Raw genomic sequence first — 13,508 nt, forward strand, 5'->3', positions numbered from 1 at the left:
TTCAACAGAAAATGGCTAGGGAAAAATACTTTGTCAATAATATCCACTATTTAATCGATAGACCATATCTGGAGCATAAAATGGTCATTAAGATTTACTGACCTGACAGTTAACAGGTACGCAATGGCCATAAGTACGATGACGGCTCCCAGTACACCACCAACAATGGCTGCTATGTTTCGCTTCTGACTTAAACTGAGTCCATCTGCAGCAAATACAGCAAAATAATAGTTGACGCGACGGATGTAGCACAGAAATAAAACAGAATGTTGAAAATCAAAGGAGAATGAACCTTGCCATGGAGACAGGTGTTCAAAATATTCACTACAATTATTTTGCAGCTTGGGATTTCCAGTGACAAATTTTGTCATCTGAAAAAGATCAAGCTTTTACTTTTTGTTTTTGAGGCATGCAAAAATCTTTAATTTTTTCCCGTAGATTTGAAACAGAGAATTAAGGCGTATTGTCATTTCAGATACCTGTATAATTTTAGATTACTTGCTTTTCTAATCTTAACGTTTTTATTGAAACCTTTTTTTACTCTTAATCACAGACTGAGTGACTTTAACCCTTTCACAACCATGGTTTGGCTTTAACTCATGCTTATCAATGCTAGTTGTTGACCTGTTTACACAAATTTTGGGCTGAACAGGTTAAAGGTTAAGTGTAAAACTTCAAATTTTCGGAAATCTGACTCAGACTTTACTGCGTAAACTGACTCCTGTTTGACAAAAATTACCGAATGCTATTACAAATCAGGAGTATCATTTTGCCCATTCTAATACCATCCTGCTAATTAACCCAATACATCCATTTACTTGATACTCATTACACTCACCAGAATGCTTCAAACTTACTTGTTGGACCAAGCATATCCTTACTTTCTCATCCTCTTATACCAAACACATCCCCAATATATGCCTACTTTCTAACCCTTTTATACCCAACAAACCCCTTGCACACCAACCCATTCCTTCATACTAACCATAGGCATCTTTATGGGTTTCGCACTGATCTCCCACGTACGGTCCCACACATGTACAGGAACGGCTTCCAGACTCATCCATTTGACAAATTCCATCATTGTAGCAATAATTATCACAGGCACCTGAAATAAATTTGGAAATGAAATATTACTGACAAGATAGGGGCTTCCCTTCAATTCTGTTGTATTGTAAAATTTCGTTTGTGTCACTGGATCTGTAAAGAAGTCCAAATGACTCAAAGTAGATTTGCCTCATGGACAGATATTAGGACTCTGATTCTTTTACAATGCAATTTTGGTCAACACTTGAGGGGGCTGATTTGAAACTTTCATCGGCTAAAGTGATTATTTATTTTTCCCCCATAGAGTTTGCACAGGGATGACAGCCATCTTGAATTTCAAATATCGACAAATTTGAGGTAATTTATGGCCATAACAAAATTTGCACTATGATCCCAAATGTTTATTCTTGATTTTGAAAGAGAATGGTTTAAAGTTTCCCTGAGGCGAGTTTGAGCAAAAGTTCAAGATTTTCATTGTCAAGGTGAAACCTTAAAATATATAGGTGACTACAACATGCTAATATTGTTTAGAAAGGCAATGAAAAAACTACAAAACAACTATCAAATTCATGACAGCTTTGTGCAAATTTTGAAAGAAACAAAGGAAGTCACTAAAACTAAAATAACAAGGCTACAGATTTGATGTACAAGATTCATGTTGCAAATAACAGTATGAATCACATTCTACAGATTTTACACACTGTACATGAGCATTTTGGCATAAGTGCTGAAAGGTCAACAGATGTCACTCAACCATTCTGGATCATTCAGCAAAACAAATTTGTGAATCCAGCAAAACCAGGCCATTCGTGGTAAAATCCTTAAAAACATGGTTTTTTTTTCTTTCGATGTTGGTAAAATGAAACAATTCTCTAAAAGTTGTGCATATCTATCATAACAAATACTACTTTTAGTACAGAAGGAAGATGTATTACTTACTGTCAGAAATTTGACACCTATCGCCAGAGTAACCATCAGCACACTCGCATTCAGGTAGACCTCTGTTGTTGAAACTACAGACGCCATCATGCATGCAGTGGTCGATACATAGATCTAGTGAGACAACAAGATAACATAAGAAACTGTCATTTATATCCAAATGTTGTGTTTTCATATTTTACGATTTCAATGGTGACACTAAACAGATCAGTCAAGACTGTACTACCACTCAAATTTTACAGTAATTTCAAATTTTGTAGCCCATCAGTATTGAGCTAACCAACTATGCTTATACAGTTTAACAATTCAGACGATGGGAATTCCATTTAACTTATACTCTTTTAACATGTCACAGGGAAAATCACTGTTTGTGATTATGGGGGTAACACACAGTTTTAAATTGGAGAATTTATAATGGTAAACAACTACAATTTTGCATACTTGACTTATAAGCGTTGGTATTAGAGCAATGAAACACTTTATGTATGAACTACCATTGCTGAAATTACTCAATGCGAAGAAGAAGACATGTGATATAATCATACCTTCATTGCATGATGGGGAGTCCTCTTGACATTCTGGGGAAGAAAATAGACAATACACACTGAATGGCCATACAAAAGCTTTGATTTTAGGTCAGAGAAAATACTTTTAGTATTTTGAAAGAACAAATGGCTGAGCATGATTTAAACAAACGATAATCAGATTCCAGGAAAGGTCGTAATTCAGTTGATGTCACATTTGGTTTGTAAAAATCAGCAAGAACGGAAATAAGTGGATTGATAATTTTAGTCATTGGCCTAGGGAGTCACTGGTGAAGTATGTATTGCTAGGGGCTCCATAGTTGGAACCTTTAAGTTCGTATCCAATACTTTGTGGCTGCTTATCTTCACTCATACCACACACTGTACTATTCACAACAACAAATAGACTGAGGGCAGCATACATACCTATGCACTGAGCTGACTTGATCGAGCCCTCTGTAAGAGTGGTAGTCATTGCTGGACATCTCTTGCAATATGTCTTACCAATGCGGGATTGATATTCACCCAACGGACATGGCTTGCACATACCACTGGCTTCGTCTTTGTAACTACCAATGTTACACTCAACTAGAATCAATAGCAAGATGGGCAGGGAGAAAAGATGTCTTGATTATAAAAAATTGGAAGCTGTGCTGAAATACTTTATGTATGGACTATTTCATGTAAGTATGCCATGCTTACAATTACACTCAACTGAAATTGACTGAAAGCCACATTAAAAGTTGTATTGTGTTACTGCTCTCTGAGTGACTATCATCCACTTAGTATATGTCCATCCTTTGATAGTGATTTCAGAAATATGAAATACAGTACTGTAGTTCATTTCCCAATAGTAGGTAGATCATGATATCAATCTTTTTCATATCTCTTTGACTTCCATCAATATGGGTTCCTTGACAGGGAATTAACCGTTACATGTGTGTTCCTTGCTGAGAATAATTTCGAACCATGAGCAAAAATTTGAGATTATTTTAAAAATCAATGGAATCTTGGCTGCAATATCTTAAATGCTGAAGATGATACATTGAATATCATCATTCAAGTCTTATTAAATTAAATTTCTGTTTCAGGTAAAATGCACCTCAGGGACAGATATTTGGACTCTCTAATTTTTACAGTTTGTTCCTCATCTACCACTTGTTGGTGTTCCTTTTGAATCTCTTGGAGTAAGAAAAATTGTCATCGCCCAAGTTTTTCAAAAATCGAACATTTCACTTTTCCCCATACAGTTAAGGTAGGGATGGTGGCCACTTTCAAATATCAGTTAATGTTAGGTAATTTGTTTCTCTAGAACCAAACTTTACATGGTGACCCCTAATATTTATTCTTGATTTGGTAAGAGTATGATTGAAAGATTTCTTTGGAAATGTTTAAGAAAAAGTTTAATCCTTTACTTTTGAGGCGCATTGTACTTAATAAAATATCAAAATCCTTGTCACCACAGTACGTGCATGTTTGAGCTCCTGAGCATAAGCTAAAATTGGAACTGGTGGATTCACTTACCGACAGTGCAGTCTGTAACATTGATGGCCCCAGTGATAGAAGTAGAGAAACCAAAGGGACACCTCTGACAATTCGATTCGCCATCCACGCTGTAGGTACCAACAGGGCAAGGCTGACACTCCCCACTGACACCTAACTGTTTACCAGCGTCCAAGCACATCACTGCGATAATCAAACAAACCACAAGACCTATTATTCAAAAGCTGCATGTGTTGTGTCGTATTTCCAAAGACAAAATAGAAATGAAACACAAAAATTGGGCAAATACCCATATATAATCCTATAAGCTACCTTTTCACATATATATGACAATGGTAGCTAATAATGATGGAGCAAAACAATCTACATGAGCTACTTCTCAACTGTTTTGGCAATAATGAGCATTTCTATCCTATCTGAGGCACTCCTATTGTATCTCAACAACATTCTGGACTGAAATGGCCGAAGAAATCTTGATGCCAATTCTCATGACAGTAAAAAGAATCAACAACAAAATTATTCTTGTATTCCTAAAATCTATAATAACAGAGTTCTTACACAAACAACTAAACGACAGTAAATTCAGTTGGTTATTGAACTCTACAGGTTTCCTAAATTTGAATACGAAAACTCATGCAGAGTTTCTATTCTCCTCTAAAAGTTACAAATTAACCTTATCTTTTAGACGAAAGTTGCTCACAGCTTGATAGATAGAAGAAAGTGGCAGTGTATAGACCAGTAATCAAAGAGTGTAGTACATTTTTTATTTTAAATAATCACCAGCAACCTAGGGAGTTGTATATTGCCTGAGGTCCCCTAGGGCAACCCTTTTGGTTCATATCAAAGGGTTTGTTCCCTCTGATCTTCGCTCTTGCAAATTTTTCATAAGCTGGGAATGTCGTATGACTACATCGAACCACACCAACATTTGAGGAAGCTGTGACTTACACTGGCAGTCTCCTAATTTGGAAGAGCCTGCGTTTGCAGTAGATGTGAAGGTTGGGCACCCTTTGCAGGCAAATTTGCCGCTTTCATCTTGGTACCCTCCGATAGGGCACGGCTCACACCTGCCACCTCTGTTGTAGGAACCGACATCACAGCTTACTGCAGAATGAAAACAAATGAAATTGGAAAATTGTTACTGAAAAATTGTGACATTTTGGATTTTTTACATATCTTCACTGATGCAAACAGCAACCAACTTGTATGAGTAATTTATGATCATATATGTAGTTAAATCTGACTACCTTTTTCGAAAATTTTCCTTAAAAGTTTTATTCATATAATATCCACCTAGAACAACATTATTTTTCCTGGCATTCCAAAATTTGCAATATCCTTCATCACAGATATGCTTACGCGATTTAAAACTCAATACAGCAAGTTTGCGGCTAAAATTTGTAAGGGTGGACACAGGAGGCAAGAACTAGCATATCTTATATAGAGGGTCCAGATTAAGGTAGTTTGGGCCTAAAAAGACGTAAACGTTGGCTCAAATTTTCATCAAACTTTAAACCATTCTTTGACCAATTCAAGACTAAAATCAGGGATCACCTTGCAAATTTTGACACTAGAGAAACAAATTAACCTGAAATTTACCTATATTTGAATTTCAAAATGGCCGTCATCCCTCTGTTAACGCTATGGGCAAAATAAAATTTTTGATTTTTCAAAAATCTTAGGTGTTGACAATTATTCTTACTCTGAGAGCTTTAAAATGAGCGCCCACTAGTGGTGGATTAGAAAAGAACTGTCAAATTTTAAGTCCTGATATCTGTCCATGAGGTGCATTCTACCTTAAATTTGGACCTCTTTCGGAAAAAATTATATTAGCCTGCTTGCTCTTACGTAGCAACTGTTCTTCATATGTGCCTGTCTGTAGACTCACCTACACACATGCTGTATGACACAGCTCCGGTACCTTCTGTTGTCTTGTGATCACCACATGACTTACATGTGACCTGAGCCTCCTCGTCCTGGTACTCTCCTTTGGGGCACTTCATGCACTTGTCTTCGGTTGTATTGTGAAATTCCCCAAGAGGACAGTTGACTGTTTTCAAAATATTGAGAAAAATCTTTATCAGTAATCACAGAGATATTACAAAGATTGTCAAAATATCCTGCGCTCATACTTTTAATGTGATAAGTGGCAGCTTTTCAGCCCTTTTTTCACAGAATTGAATATTTTTGGACATCTCTTATGTGCTTATGATTTTCTTGAAAATATGTGAAATTCAAAGTAAAAATAAAACAATCACCAAACCACGAACAAGTTTAAGTCTGACAAGATGACTTGTCAAATTATAATTGATGAAACTTGAATAAGAGTAAGATATTTTTAACACAAAGTTCATTAAAAATAGTGATTTTCTCTATCAAATTTTAATCTGGAAATTGCGATCTATAACCCCCTTAGGGGAAGATGGTTTGTAGTTGTCTGCAAGCATGGAGTTCATGAACATGTTTGAAGATATCTCGGTTATCTCCGATTTTGACTCAGAAACTGTACAAAGCATACTCACCACAGTTGACTCCATTCAGTATCTTGCCATCTGGACAGGATATGGTAGTGAAAGTAGCAATGGATTGTGGGTCTGCCGTAAATCCAGGGGAGCTCAGATTTCCATTGAAGGCTGCGTCCTCAAGAACCTCGTCAATGCTCTGACCATTATTGGCAGATGTGCTGACAGAAACAAACAAACAAACGACATTCTCATTTCATGTAACTGAGACCTGTACCTTTACACCTTTCTGACACACACTGTATCCTAGCTTGACTGGTACCAATAAAAAATATTCAAACACACGCAAAAAAGGATTAAATAACTGAGCAAACTGAGAGACCATAATAACCAACATACATTATCTAGAAAGGTGATGGTGCCATCAGCAAAACAAATTTTACCTAATGGCCTGTTGAGTTGTCTGTTACTAGTATATATGGCAGAATTACAAATGACACTATTCAAACTCTGGAATATTTAGATAGGTTTTTCCTTTCTAGCCAAACACCTTTGATAACAATGGGTATGGGCCAATATGCTATGGTAGCAAAAGGGATGAATCATAGACTAAATAGTGGATACATTGTTAGGATAATTGACAATTTTAAAACTGGATTAAGATTGATAAACTACCTAGTGAATTTCAGAAAAGCAAAAAGCAGGCTTAAATCTCAACTAAATAACTAATAGCCATAAAAATTGGCTTTATATCTTTTAATACCCAGTTACATTTGCAACTGTGCTGATTGGATACTTAAACTGCCATTTGAACTTTGATTTGCGGGAGTACCACGTAACTGTAACTACATGTATCAGAGACATTGAGCAATTATGGTACACTAGCTATGTAATGTTACAAATTACGGTACACGGTAGAAATGTAATACTTTACCAAGACAACAACCCATTAAGTCATGAATACCTACTGGTAGTAGATTGATGGAAATATATGTACAATAGAGTACACTCTTTACAACGTGCATCAATGCCATTAATGATACCAAAACTGCATCATGTTCCCCTCGGTGTATCACAATACCCAGAATGCAATATGGGGCTATAAAACATAATCCTGTCTCTTTCAAATGGAAGCGCTAGACAAAATTCAAACTTTCATCCACTCACCTTGTGCCAAATGAGAAATCCAGCGCAGCTGTCTGGGTTTCTGCTTGACGTCTTCGTCTGTCATCGGGAGAACTAGTACCGGAGGGCGTGTCACACTCGATCCTGAGACTGGAGAAATCACAATCCCCTCCACAGATGCCAAATATACTATTGAGGTACTCAATTTTCTCAATGAAGGCTTCCCGCAGAAGACTGTTGGGTTCTCTCTGTCCGGTCGGGTCATTCTCATCGCAGTCTACTACACTGTAGTCAATACTGCCATCACATCTACCCCTTGCCGGATCAGCACCTTACAGAATCACAAACATTTATTAATTTTTCAATAAAAGATGGCAGAAAGCAAAATAAATCCTTATCAGAGTAACTTGAGCAAGAAACTTTAGGAAAAATTTACCTTTGTACAGATTTTATTTCAGAGTTGATTTCACAGTATTTACCAGGCCAACAAGATCTGCGCCAGCTTATTCAATGGACACTGGATACAATTGTCAATTTTCGCAAAAGCTATACTTCTCCTACTAGTGAAATATTTATTTTCATTATTTGAGCTCCAAAAATATGAAGGAATCCACCATAAAATTATTAAAAGGTCAACATTTGTAGTTTCTTAAACTATTGCCAGTCTATTAAAATCTAAATATTTCCATAGTTCAAAATACAGTACAGTCTGATGTCAGAAAAATAATGTCATTAAACTGAGTGTTAAGATTACGTGAAGTAGTAGATGTGTAATGGTCTGACGTGAACATGGTATAATACATTTTCTATGAACTCTCTTTTCTGTTTTCCTTACCTGCACATCCGGGGAATACAAATGGTTCATCTGGAGCATTTGGATCCCAAACACCCTCATGTCCGCATGTGTAGTAGGGAGCTGGCAAAACAGTGAAAACTTTGCCCACTTTACAGCCAATCGTGCAGAAGATACCATATTGCCATGTGTCACATGTCTTGCTTCCTTCTATTGGTGGCACTGGATCCTCACAGTCGAAGGCTGATGAATTAAAAATAAAGGAAAAAGAGACATACAGTATTGTGAACAGTGCCCTCAGTGAATTAAAAAGAAACAAGCAGTACACAGCAGCCTTCGGGAAATTTTAAATGCAAAGGGCCCTCAATTGCTCAATAGGAAAGCACAACACAAATAATTCACTTCTGTGTTTGTTACTCATGAAGGTAGTTAGGGTGAAAAATAAGTGCAACTTTTGAGTTTTGATAAGTGGATTGGTGCTTAATTTGTTTACATAATAATAATGATAAAGTACACTTGTTATGTACCTATCTCTAAAACAGAGCCTGAGATTTGAGCGTGGATTTGGAAGATGGCTGTAGCATTCTGTGGTAATATAGAGTGTTATAATGCCCATGAAAATTGTAGCAATGAGGATAAATTTCTGTAAAAATACCACTGGAGGCGCTATTTTCATTGCTGTTTCAAAATTTAGATGGGGTTGCTCAAACAAAAAAGGCTGTCATCGGTCTAACAATTGTCGAGAGGATTTATAACGTTGAATATATTAAAATAGGAAAATTTAGCTTAACACTTCTGTGGTGGCCTACAGCAAATTAATTACATGTACAGATCTTGAGCAGCAAGGCCAAATACACTGTGATGTCGGTGTCAAAAAAGATCTGTTGCAACATCACTTTTGCAAAGAGAAAATCATGTCATTGATTGGTTAATACTTACGAGTGACATAGATTTTGAAACTGCAAGTGGCAGAGTTTTCACTGGCATCATAAGCGACACAGGTCACGGAGTAGACACCCCAAGCTAGTGGGGAACCATTTTCTATGCTGCACGATACATCAACAACACCAACGTTATCTTCATAATCCAGTTCCCCGTAGTCGACATTTGTTAGTCTGCTATCAGGATTGATGATGCGGACATCTTCAGGACACGTTAGAACCGGTGGTTCCTTGTCTGAAAAATCAAGATTATAAAATTTATTATTTAGTCTTGAAATTGACAATAGCTGCATAATCTAACGTTTAGAATATTCGATAGGCACGGCTCCATCTCTTGGTCAATATATTTGTTTTTGAATTTTAGAAAAACAATAACGATTAGTAAACTGAGGCAGAAAGGAATTAGTATGTCTTTTTGGATAACATTTTTATATCAGTCACATGAAACAAAACGCGAAAAATTTCAAGTTTTAGATTGCAGAATTAATGACAACAAAATAATATACTTTTTCACTTTTATTTATGGTGTAATTTCAAGAAAGATGTGCATGAATTAAACATATTTCGGTAATTTGCTTATGAAGGAAAATAAGTATAACAGTCACAATTACCTCCACAAGGACATCCTTTGTAAAAGCTTTCTGGTGGGCAAACACTTCCTCCACAGATTGAAGGCCTGATAATACGAGTGCAGCCGATACGATAGTACTGACAGAACACCCACTCAACAATGTCACCTTTTTCCTCAAAGGATCCACATCCGCTTGAGAAGACGTTCTGAATTTCGTTGGCGGAGAACACTCGGCTGTACATGTTGAATTGACTTATTTCACCATGGAATGCCTCGCTGTCTTCGCTGGACTCGTAGGGTCGACCAAGTATAACTTTCAACCTGTATACGATTAAAATTGTTACTAGTAACAGTCCTGTAGTATCGGAGCAAAATAGCGTCTGTAGTATTGTAGCTCTGACTCATAAACTTTTTGATTACAATCAATTTGGAAATAGTGAAACATATCACAGAGATACGAAAAACATCTTTTCATGTCAGTTGTATGCCAAAAGATACAGTAAACACTAAACTGTAGTTCTACTACAGTAATTACACTAGGCTCAATCACTGTTTATGGAATCGGAAGGGGTCATTTATATAGTGTGGATTCTCTTCGGGTTACAAAAAGATTATCATTAATATAGTTAGATCTATGTATGCAGTTGTAGTCAATTGAACAACTTTTGAAAGATTTTCAGACAGTTTTATAAGCCACTTGTATTTCAGTAGAACACCACACTTTGTCACAAATGCAAATAAAATTTCAAAACAAAGGGTTTTAAAATTGTCAGTCACAACTGCTGTTGAAATTCTAAGATTGTGTAAAATTGTAAAATGCTCTTGAGCTAATTTGTACAGATATGATGTCTTAAACAAAACTAAACACTGTACACAAGAGTTTCGAGTTACCAAAACATTTGAAAGTTGACTCGCGTCTGGTAAGTGCACTTAAAATTTTACCACGTTCATTACCGAATAAGTTTGTCAAGAGGTTCATGTGGCAAGTTCTGGACAGTATAATGACAAAAATGCTTTACATAAATGGTTTACATAAATAGAAAGCCAAAAACTCACCATTGTGCTGTAGTTTCTCCAGTCCTGACATTGGAGCGGCTGAGCACCGATTCACCATCAATGTACCACGTCTGGGAACCTGTCTGTGAGTCCCAGGTCAGAGCAAGGTGATGCCACTGTGTGTCCTGAATACCATCGAAGGGTTGTCCAGACGGCAACTCATGGGTCACAGTGAACGTATTGCTGGTACAAACATACAAAAAAAATTAGTATCAATGACATTTGTACTCCCATATTATTGGTTATGAGATATGCATGTGTGACTTAAATTTGTACACTGTAAGGGCATGACCTTTTACATATCTTCATCTCTTGGGATGAGAAAAACTGAAGTTTTCCTCATAGAGTTTAACACAGGTATGTCGGCCATTTTGAATTTCAAATACCAGTAACTTGTTTCCCTAGTTCCAAACTTTGCACAGCGACCTCTAATTTTATTCTTGATTTGGTAAGAGAATGGTTAAAAGTTTCACAGCAGAAAGTTTCAGTAAAAATTTACGTCTTTTGCTTTGAGGCACAATACTACATTAAGGCATGAAAACATTTGCGAAAGTTACACTTACAAGACCTGGTCATCAGACTCAATAACCTGGAATGGGGTTCCACCACTATCACTACATGCGTATCGGATCCACAACATGAAGGTGTAGGCAGTGGCGCCAAATGACTGAGCCGGCGACTGTGCATTTGAAGAACGTTCAGCGCAGAAATATAAATCAAAGTTAGGTCCCTTCTCTGGAAAAGACAAAAGAAACAAGAAAAAGAAATTACTAAAACTCACTATATAATCAGGTACTCTATAAATCATTATTCATTGCCTTTTGTCATTGTTAAGTATAGAAAGTAAACATGTGTGCTTTCTGCAGGATGTGCAATTGCTGGATTTCCCTCTAATCTGATCTAAATCCCCCTTAAAATAATCACAAAGGCGATCAATGTCACCCCCAACAAATAAATCTTGAGATAATAATTGATAGTTGCATTCTACACCATGATCACTGCCCATAATGTAACATCACAGACTCTGCCTCCAGATTATAATTACAAAACTGTGTCTAAATTTATACGGAATAAAGTGTGAATGATCAGTGTAAGCTTCTAATACATATGTATAGTGTTATACAATGGTATAAATATTTCCTACACAGACAAGATGATGGTTCCCCTAAATCAGAACCAACGGCCAAATTTTTCAAGGAGAGGGGAACTTTTCCCTCTTATGAGAAAACCCTGGAGAAAACACTGCATTCTTGGCAGAGCAATGTAAACCATCCTCCTATATAATATACTACTGTAGTACATGGTACAATGCTACACTAGAAAGTTTTTGGCTATGATCACTCTGTGCTCACATCAACAAACTATAACATTGTTCAATATAACAAATTACAGTGATTTGAAAGTCATTAATAGTTCAATAAAGAAAATATTTGTGACAAAAGGAAAGACCTAACTTAAGATATTGTGTTTACTAATTCCATAACTTCACTTGACAGATCTTAGTGTAACTTGGCCGTTCTTCAGTGACCCCTGCCTGACCTTACATTCTCACTGGTACTTTCATTGGTGTGAACTCCCCATGTTTGCATGTAAACTGAGTTACCTCAGCCACATATAATGACTGACTTTTGGTTCTGAGATCAGCAATCAGCAAGATACCGAATTTTGATTTTGCATACCATCCAAAATACGAGGATGTATTGGTCCTGGAGGGGTCAAGAAATATGGTGATAAATAATCTCGACTGGGGAACTTACTTTTGTTGCAGGTAGGTCCTCTGTAGACAGGAGTGCATTCGCAATGAAAGCCATTGACTTCATCCATGCATGTGCCGCCATTTTCACAAGGCTCACTTTCACACTCATCGATGTCTTCCTCGCAGTGTTTTCCAGTGTAGCCGTCCAGACACTCACATTCATAACTGCCATAGTTGTTATGACATGTAGCAGCATTCTTACACGGATAGTCATCACACTCATTTACATCTTCTTCACATGTTGGTCCCGTGAAACCTACAAATATAGAGATTTCAACCTTTTGAGTGCTATAGTAAATTGTTGTCACCTTCATAAAATATAACCCTCACAATTTGTTTTTAGATCAAGACAATTTTTTTCAGATTTTTCCCAAAATTTTGATCATAAGCTGCAGCAAATGCAAGGTGATGTCCATTTGGTCCAAAATCATCAAAAAAATTTGCAGAAAAATTTTTAAAAATTGGTAAATGTTGCACTGTCATTTTGGTGGGAAAAATTACAACTCTCAAAGGGTTAATATAACAGGGTAGTATGCCCGAGTAATCTTCTTGACTACTATTGGAAAGGGAGACAGACAGATAGACATACATCGGCTAGACACTTATCAGCTGGCAAAATCATTGCATCATACATGAGTATTATGGGAACTGTTGATAATCATATTATCCAATGCCTTAAACTCTGCATGCCCTCTCAGAATTTTCTGAGGCTGAAAGAATATCCCATGATCATGATCATGATCACTGCAACGTCTGACTGAAATATACTCTGCATCTTTGTAAGTCATCCA

General features: G+C 36.7%; 1 protein-coding gene across 1 annotated transcript in view; it reads right to left on the bottom strand.

Moving 5' to 3' along the window:
• LOC139122612 (uncharacterized) overlaps window positions 1-13,508 on the bottom strand; it is a 46,620-nt gene that overhangs the window by 2,633 nt on the left and 30,479 nt on the right. The window contains exons 23-38 of the mRNA XM_070688173.1: window positions 12,719-12,973; window positions 11,525-11,696; window positions 10,962-11,144; window positions 9,946-10,226; window positions 9,333-9,569; window positions 8,436-8,636; window positions 7,643-7,931; window positions 6,536-6,696; window positions 5,902-6,063; window positions 4,962-5,117; window positions 4,035-4,196; window positions 2,937-3,098; window positions 2,532-2,564; window positions 1,987-2,100; window positions 986-1,108; window positions 103-205 (exon numbers count right to left, since the gene is read on the bottom strand). Coding sequence (XP_070544274.1) covers window positions 103-205; window positions 986-1,108; window positions 1,987-2,100; window positions 2,532-2,564; window positions 2,937-3,098; window positions 4,035-4,196; window positions 4,962-5,117; window positions 5,902-6,063; window positions 6,536-6,696; window positions 7,643-7,931; window positions 8,436-8,636; window positions 9,333-9,569; window positions 9,946-10,226; window positions 10,962-11,144; window positions 11,525-11,696; window positions 12,719-12,973 — 2,794 coding nt within the window. The remainder of the gene's footprint in view (window positions 1-102; window positions 206-985; window positions 1,109-1,986; window positions 2,101-2,531; window positions 2,565-2,936; window positions 3,099-4,034; window positions 4,197-4,961; window positions 5,118-5,901; window positions 6,064-6,535; window positions 6,697-7,642; window positions 7,932-8,435; window positions 8,637-9,332; window positions 9,570-9,945; window positions 10,227-10,961; window positions 11,145-11,524; window positions 11,697-12,718; window positions 12,974-13,508) is intronic.

This window comes from Ptychodera flava, chromosome 22 (assembly GCF_041260155.1).
Source record: "Ptychodera flava strain L36383 chromosome 22, AS_Pfla_20210202, whole genome shotgun sequence".
NCBI classification, from domain to species: domain Eukaryota; kingdom Metazoa; phylum Hemichordata; class Enteropneusta; family Ptychoderidae; genus Ptychodera; species Ptychodera flava.